An 8,594-nucleotide genomic window follows, 5' to 3' on the forward strand; every position below is an offset into this window, starting at 1 on the left:
GCACATGCCCTATAGCAAAAATCTCTCTCTCAAAAAAAATCTGGAAACATGTGCAGAAATGCCCAGTATTCAGATGGAATGGAAAAATGGAGAAAAAAGAATTTGGGCATGGCCATTCTACATTGGAAGAGATCTCTCTGTATCTCTGTCTCTGTCTCTCTCTCACACACACACATACACACACACACACACACACACACACACACACGAGCCCTTTGGCAATTAAAGGAAATTTAAAAAACACATTAAAAAATAAAATAATTTAGGGACCTGCAAGTGGCATAATGGCTACGTCACTTGACTCCCACATAGTTGACCGTGGTTCAAGTCCTGGACCTGGTGGCTTAAACTCATCCCCAGCGCATGTGCATGCATGCCCAAGATCCTGAGAGGAGAATGTAAATCATTCCTGGGGGGTGATTTCTCGCTTTCTGTCTCTGTCTCTGTCTGTCTGTCTGTCTCTCTCTCTCTTTGTCTTTCTGGTGAATGCACATACCTATAGCAAAAAAACAAACTTCTCCAAAATAAAAATAAAGTAAAATAAGATAATTTAAAATAAATGTAGACTGTTTGCCTATTATCTCTTTTTTCTATGTTTTGTTTTTGTCTTACAATGTCTCACTATCTCCCCAAGTTTTAGCAGTCATACGTAGCATCCCCTGAATTTACCAACGTGACTCCTGTGTACATTGTCACTCTCTGATATCTCACATGACTTAGAGCCCTCCCTGAAACATTAGCGTACCACGTGTGTCATTACAAAAGGATTGTCAACATAAAGGAACTTATTTGTGTTTTTTCTCCATCTACCCTTATTTTATATTTTCTACAGTATAACTTCCACATACAGAAACATGCAACCATAAAATACTACCCGACGGCCCAGCCACTGTAGTCCATGATGGTTGAAACTGCTGCTTGGCAGGTTGAAGCCACATAGGAAGCTCAGTTAGATTTCTGGCTCACTCCCAAAGCCAGGCATGGTGGGATGTACCTGTATTCTCAGCTATTCAGGAGGTTGGGACAGGAGAATTGAGATATAATGAGACTTGACAAAGAGACACTCCAAACATGGTAACTTAACCTATCAAACTGCAAAATATCAACTAACTCAATTGGCAGTTTGGAAGATATAACAGTATCTTTCTGTTTAGGTCATATTATTCATCAGAAGCCATAGCTAAACTGCTTTTTTTGTATCATTGTTCTAAGTATTGCCATGTTTCTCCAACCTATGTATATGTGTGTGTGTGTCTATTTTAACATGGGGTCTCATCATGTTATTAGACCCTTGCCTCCATTTGTCAGCTCTGGCAATACAGACATATACCACCGTGCTTGGCTCTTTTAAGCATGGTCTCACTATTTTGTACAGGTGTGCCCCAAACTCACAATCCTCCCGCCTCAGCCTCCCCAGGTCACTGGTATTATAGATGCATGCCATCATTCTAAGACTTAAGTGTAGTCCAGGAATCAAACACAGGGCCCTCATGTGGTGCCTGTCTACAGAGTACCTTAGTAGCACACACTACGATGGTTGGACCCCAATATGCTTTCAATCATTTCATTAATTCTGCTAAATATAAACTTGCTGGGACCAACAATTAGTGTAATGGCTATGTTGCTGGACTCCCAGTGGCTTAAACTCACGCCTGGTGCATGTGTGTGCATGCCCAAGATCCTGAGAGGAGAATGGAAGAGAAGGGATTGCGGTGTGGCCATCCCCTCTGGGGGGGGTGATTTCTTGCTTTCTGTCTCTCTATCTCTCTGTCTTTCTGGCGAGCACATGTGCCCTATAGCAAAAACCTCTCAAAAAAAAAATATATATATACACATATAAACTTGCTTACTGCTTAGGTACTTAGGTACTTGGGAACTAAGGGTAACTTATTTTTCATAATTTTAACATTCTAAATTGTTAGTGTAAAGTTTTGAAGAAGAAACTTAGCAGCTCTCTACCTTATGACTCATTGGCACCTCTAGTTCACACTCTACATTCTTCCTGTGATAGCATGGAAATATTTTCTCAAAGGCCACTTTTCTAATGCTTCTTTCCTTAATGACCACATATGACTAATACAATGTGCCTTGATATCAATTCCAAGGGAGTCTGTTCTATATATTCGTTAGACTGAGAAGATTCCACTCTTCCCTTACCAGGGGACCCTACTGTCCAACGTCACCATTTTAACTCACACCAAAAGTTGAGGGACTTCATTTCCTCTGAAAACGTATGAAATCATAATCACACTGTGCTGATAATCTAATCAGAATGTCAGAATCTTATGCCACTGACATAAGAAGTAATGGGTAGAAAACAATTTGGGTTATGTGCAACCTTCAGAACTCTTAATCTCAGTTTTGATGAGGACTTCCATAATTTTGCAGATCATGTACTACTTATAGTTTTCATAAGGAGTAGCCCAAAGTTTGACATAAGGCCAGTACTCTATATAGAAGTAATGGGTAGAAAACAATTTGGGTTATGTGCAACCTTCAGAACTCTTAATCTCAGTTTTGATGAGGACTTCCATAATTTTGCAGATCATGTACTACTTATAGTTTTCATAAGGAGTAGCCCAAAGTTACTCATTTGTGTTCAGAAAGTATGTGGAAGTTATACTGTGGAAAATATGAAATAAGGGTAGATGGAGAAAAAACACAAATGAACATTTAGAAAGTAAAGCTTCATATAAACACCTGAGCATTTGTCTATTTTGATCCAAGTACTAAAAAAATACTGATAAATTCTGATTACTAACTGTGTTACATATACTAAGAAAGAAGGAAATACAGACAAGGCACTAAACTGTAGGTGTTTTTTTGGTTTGTTTTTGTTTTTTTGTTTTTTTTTTTAAATAAACCACCTGAGAAGTAGAACAAACCAATCCATAAAATACAAATAATTCTACTGTGAAAGCATTTAATTTGGACTGATAGGTAACAATGTTAACTTCAAAAATGTAAATCCTGGGACCAGCAGTTAGTGTAATGGCTATGTCGCTGGACTCCCACATAGTCGATGGCGGTTCGCATCCCGGACCCGATGGCTTAAAAACTCACACCAGGTGCGTGTGCGTGTGTGCTCAAGATCCCAAGAGGAGAGTGGAGGAGAAGGGACTGTGGCATGGCCATCCCCCCTGGGGGGTGATTTCTCGCTTTCTATCTCTCTGTTTCTCTCTGTCTTTCTGGCGAGCGCACATGCCCTATAGCAAAAAACTCTCCCACCCCCCAAAAAAAATGTAAATCCTGAGGCACAATACAAATAAATGATCAAAAGTTCTATATACATAATTCACCAGAAATAACTGCTCAAAATATTTTTACAATACTTGGTAAATGCTATCTATATATAAATGCCAAATAAACAAACAGATAAGCCTATAATTAAATAACTTCTCTTTCTAGACTTTCATCTGTCTTTCATGGTGCCCTTTAGTGGAAACATAGGTGAATGTATTAGACCAGTAGAATTTCTGCAAGTTATGTCATTATTTTTTTCCAAAAGATATTTTTACTATAGGGCATGTAAGCTCACCAGAGAGACACAGAGAGATAAAAACAGAGAAATCACTCCCCAGGGGGATGATCATGCTGCAATCCCTTCTCCTTCAGTCTCCTCTAGGGATTTCGGGCACACATGCCCACAGCCTGGTGTGACTTAAGGCACCGGGTCCAGAACAAGACTCAAACTGTGGTCGACTACTTGGGAGTCCAGTGACATAACCATTACGCCATCTGCTGGTCCTCTAAGTTATTTCATTTTTAGAGGGAGAAATATAAAGAATGAGAAGAGACCTAGCGCTCTTTGAATGTTCACTATAGTCGAGCACTATGCTACATACTTTGTTTTTACTACATGTTAAAACTTCACAAAGGCCGCCTTCCTACAGAACTTCCATCATCAGTCTAAGGTGAAAAAGTCCAAGAGTATAACTAACCTAACTAGTCAGGTAGAGATAGGGCCTAAATAGTGGTTTGTCTGACCCCAAAGCCTGTGTTCTTTCCTCTCTACAGCACTGCCTCCTTGTAACTCATCTGAGTATCTAGCACTTTGATTAACTGTATAATTTGTAATTTCTAGTGCATTTATTGAAAAAAAGAGAGATGCTTAACAGAAAGCTAATGCACATTACTAGACTTGCTCCAGGTCATAAAATTAAGTAGTCACTGTATAATATAACAGAATAATAGTAAATAAAAACTATTAGTTACTGAACTTTATATATATACATATATATATACATATACATATATATAAAATATTCTCCTCTCGGGATCTTGGGCACGCACGCACATGCGCCCGGTGTGAATTTCAAGCCACTAGGTCCAGGACTCAAACCCCAGTCGACCACATGGGAGTCCAGCGACATAGCCATTACACTAACTGCAGGTCCCTAGTTACTGAACTTCTAATAGGTGTTAGCTCCTCTATTATTACATCGCATACTATAATGTTTAATCCTCATTAAACTCCTATAGCTATTGGAGATAAAAAGAAAAGTTTCAGGGAGATGAAATAGTTGCCTAGGTAACATGTGTAGAGTATTTTTGATCCACATCACCTAGGAATGATTGACACTGATGCCCATGTTCTATCTACTCTACTCCATCCTTCTTTTCCATGTAAACTCTGTCACACTCCAAGTAAGGTCAAGTTGTATGCACAACTAAAGTTTAAAACACTTCTGTTAGGATAATCTCCCCACCATCATATTAGGAGAACCTGGAATGACATCATTTTCTCTTTCTTATTTGATGATTAAGATAGAATTTTGTTTTGTATACATTGCAGAATATGTGACATTTGAATTAATCAATGATATTAATAGTACAAGAAGGAAAATGAAAAAGAAAGGTATTATTTTAATGCAATTAACTTGGTAAAGAACACAGAGACTATCAATAATAGTGCTGTCCCACAGTAGATGAACCTAGTTCAAAAGTATTTCATGTGAAAAGTAGTCTCCATGAGAGAAAACTTATACCTTTAAATACCTCATCAATGGAGTTCTAAAAAATTATTTGTATGTACATGTTTGCTGGATTTCAGTGTAACTTCATTATATAAAAGCAAATTCAATGACTTCATTGAGACTTTTGAAAAATATTTTCTATTTTTTAAATAATTTTAAAATATAACTATGGCAAAGTTGATAAAACTTCAATGTAGTAAGTATGGTCTGTCTGACTCATGCTAAGTCAATCATATTTTGTGTAATCCTCTGCAAGTCACAATTAAAATTGCCAAGTGAATATAATTAACCATAATTACTGTGGAAATAACCTCATATGCTATAATAATAGAAACTTTTTAACACTTATCGGTAATTATTTTTCAATAATGGGCTGTACCTCTGTGTATATGAAATATGTTTACCAATTATTTGCACAGACAAGTTACTTTTCAAATGACTATGACAAAAAAACTAATAAAAATTTTAACTTTTATACTTCAATAAACATTTTAAATATCTTAAATTCCAGAGTTCTCTTTGTTATAAATCAACAGTGTAGGAGAGAGAATTAAATACCATTTGGTTATTCTCAGCATGTTCTATTCATGGATATGGTATGCCAAGTTATAGTTGTTATGTATATCGTCCAATTTTAAGTTTCTTGAAGGCAGGGATGACAGTATTTTATTCAACCTATACCATGATGACTGCAAGCTGTAGTTTCTCAGTAACTCCGTTGCAAGTTGGCAATAAAGCTCTCATATAAGGTATATAATACATTACATATAATGTATCATAAGTAATATGTACTATATACATGTATACATTTCACATATATGTGCTATATTTGGGTATATATACATATCTATTTCTGATGTGTTCATTTGCATATTTGTTCATATCTATGAAGTACTTTAGAGTTAAAAAAGCCCTTAAATATCATCTTTTCTCAACACTGAATATTAAAATTAGGAAGCCAAGAACATAGTCATTAATAAATTTGTCAAAGTTCTATAGCATGTCAGTGACACACATAGATTTCCTGTCCCAGCTCATCATCTACTAGAACTTTCACTGCATCATTTTAATTCAATCTTACCATTAATGTAATTCCCTATAGTGTTCTGTACCAAGACCAAACACATTCCATTGAGTAGAAATTCAAGATTGTGTCACCTCTTTTCTCTCCCAATTCTCTTTCTGCCTTTTTATTTTCATCAAATGACAAACACTTATGATTCTATGTTCTCTGGATTTTCATTTACGATGTACCCCTTTCCTTTAAATAGTCCCTTAATCTTTAAGAATTACTTCCAACTTCTTTATAGATATGGTAGCCCCCTTTCCTTCTAGGAGGTCAGAAAGGGAGAGGAATTCATTATTTTTCTCTCCAATTTAATTCACCATTTCTTTAAACCAAACCAAGGATCGCTGAAAAAAGTATTATCATCATCTTCATTACACTAGCTTATATTTACACATAACTTTAAAACTTACTAAAGACTTTCTTTTGACTCACTCATTTGATTTTCACTATGTGATCAGAAGAAGGTATCTTTATATTTATACACGGTTGAGGAAACTAGGGGTCAAAAGTTAAGTGAACTGCCAACGTTCTGATGCTGGGGAAAACTGGAACTGGCACTTGAATCAAGGTCTCCATATCCTTGCTCCTGAGAGCGTTCCACTATTTTAAGCTGTTTATTGGCTTGTGTTCTCACCATGACATTTATGTTGACATATATTGGCACCTCAGATGCTGCACAGTGAATGTTGCCTAGACTCTTTTCGATCTGAATTACTGCTTGGCTCTTGTTACTTTGATAGTACAAATTTCAACAAGGCAAGTCCAATTTTGTCAAACTCTTACTCACCTGAGTTCTTAGCAAGCATCCAAATAATCCTATACGATGGGAAGTTAGAGTTTGACTAGTGTTTGACATATGAATGAGTTTTGGAAAAGTAAAACCATGACTTTACCTAGAGAGCTTCAACTTATCTTACATGAAAATCCTGTTATTTCTTCTGTATTCATTCATCAACCAATCTTTAAAGTGTTAGCAAGAATTATTTTGCTTTTATAAATATGTGTGTTTTTCATTATTCTAAGACAAAATACATATTATGTCTTAGTTTGTTTTATCGCCATTAAGTTGCTGAATAGATGTATAATAACTTCTTTACAAATTCAGGATATTGGTACAATTTTAGAATAAATTGATCTGTCTCCTCAGCATGGGGGCAGAGATTGGCTGAAGCCAGGCAAGAGACGTACTCTTTGAACTGTGTTTGCAATCCCACGATGAATTCATACTTTCCCTTTCTAGTACATCCTTTTCTGACTGTTTAGGCATTGCTGAGGAACTCTACTATCTCAGGCTCTAACCAACAGGAACAATCTTTTCCCACTGTATTCATACGAACACGTGAAGTTTTGGGTCTGCGGAAGAAATTTCAGCGTCCTTTAGTGGTCTGAGAAACCCAGTCAGCAGGAGCAGGGTGACATGTCCTCACTTGGTACTGTTTTCCTGCTGGTCACTGCCCTACCAGGCTGTCCAGACACTTCACAGGGAGGTACTGAGTGGCACTTAGACAGTCTTTTTGTTGGGTGATTGAAAAACAAAGCGAAAGAATTCCCAAGGAAGGGAAAGTTTAAACTCAAACATCCTAACAGTGGTACTTTTAAAATCCTACAATTCACTCATTAAAAATTGAGCTTTACTCAATCTTCCCCGAGGGCTCATCAGCACTTTTTTTTTTTTTTTGCCTTTTACTGTTAGAACGGCCCTTGAGTGGTTTGTTTCCGAATGTCCCAGATAACACAAAGCCAAACTTAACAAATTCAACTCCATGTGCACTCCTATCAAGGCACGGAGCGTATTGCTTGACTAAAGACACAATGAAGATCGGGCCAGTTTGTTTGCTCTTTGCTAGAATATATTTTAGTAACTCCCAGTAGAATGCGAATCAGAGGTTAAAAATATTGCACTTCATTACGGAAGTGAAGCGTTGTCCTCATTAACTACGGAGCTGCTAGAGAGAAATAACATTCCAGTGACTCACTGTTGCCTCTTAGTTGTTCTGTTTTTCTTTCCTAATAGCATCGGACATGACCTAATTTGCTTCGTAGGAATCATACTTTTTACCTTAGGATCCCAGCATAATCCGACCATCAAAAAGCTCAGGGGTCCCTCCAAAAGCCCGCAGCTCCTTACAGTGGAGCAGATGTGAGGACACGAAGAAGGGGGAACTCCGTCCCACTTACCCGTCTTCCACAGATAGGGGGTGGGCGCCTCCGCCTCTCCCTGCGCTGCAGCCCCACAGGCGCCTGGGTGCAGTAGCAGCAGGAGCACCGGCGACAGCAGCAGCTGCAGGACGCCCCGGCGCGGCCCCGCAGCGCCCCGGCTCCCTGACGCCGAGCGCCTCGCTGGCAGCCCCATGCCGCCCGCAGCCGCTCCAGGGTCCAGATCCGTTGCACGCTCGGCAGGGAATTTTTCTTTGCTCTCTGACCGTCTTCCAGAGGAGTACCGAAAGCAAAGCTCTTTCCTCCTATTGTTCGCTTCAGATGAAAAGGAGGGAAAGCACGTCTAACACCAGGGAACAATAGCGTCCGTGGTGGCCGTAGCTGCGGCCACC

General features: G+C 38.4%; 1 protein-coding gene across 2 annotated transcripts in view; it reads right to left on the bottom strand.

The window, feature by feature from the left end:
- Positions 1–8,588, bottom strand: part of THSD7A (thrombospondin type 1 domain containing 7A) — a 491,805-nt gene extending 483,217 nt beyond the window's left edge. For both annotated transcript variants that reach the window (XM_006162059.3, XM_006162058.3), the window contains exon 1: positions 8,224–8,588. In XM_006162059.3, the coding sequence (XP_006162121.1) occupies positions 8,224–8,398 (175 nt within the window). In that variant the 5' untranslated portion in view covers positions 8,399–8,588. The remainder of the gene's footprint in view (positions 1–8,223) is intronic.
- Positions 8,589–8,594: the final 6 nt, after the last annotated feature.

This window comes from Tupaia chinensis, unplaced genomic scaffold (genome assembly GCF_000334495.1).
Source record: "Tupaia chinensis unplaced genomic scaffold, TupChi_1.0 Scaffold139677_1, whole genome shotgun sequence".
Classification (NCBI taxonomy): domain Eukaryota; kingdom Metazoa; phylum Chordata; class Mammalia; order Scandentia; family Tupaiidae; genus Tupaia; species Tupaia belangeri.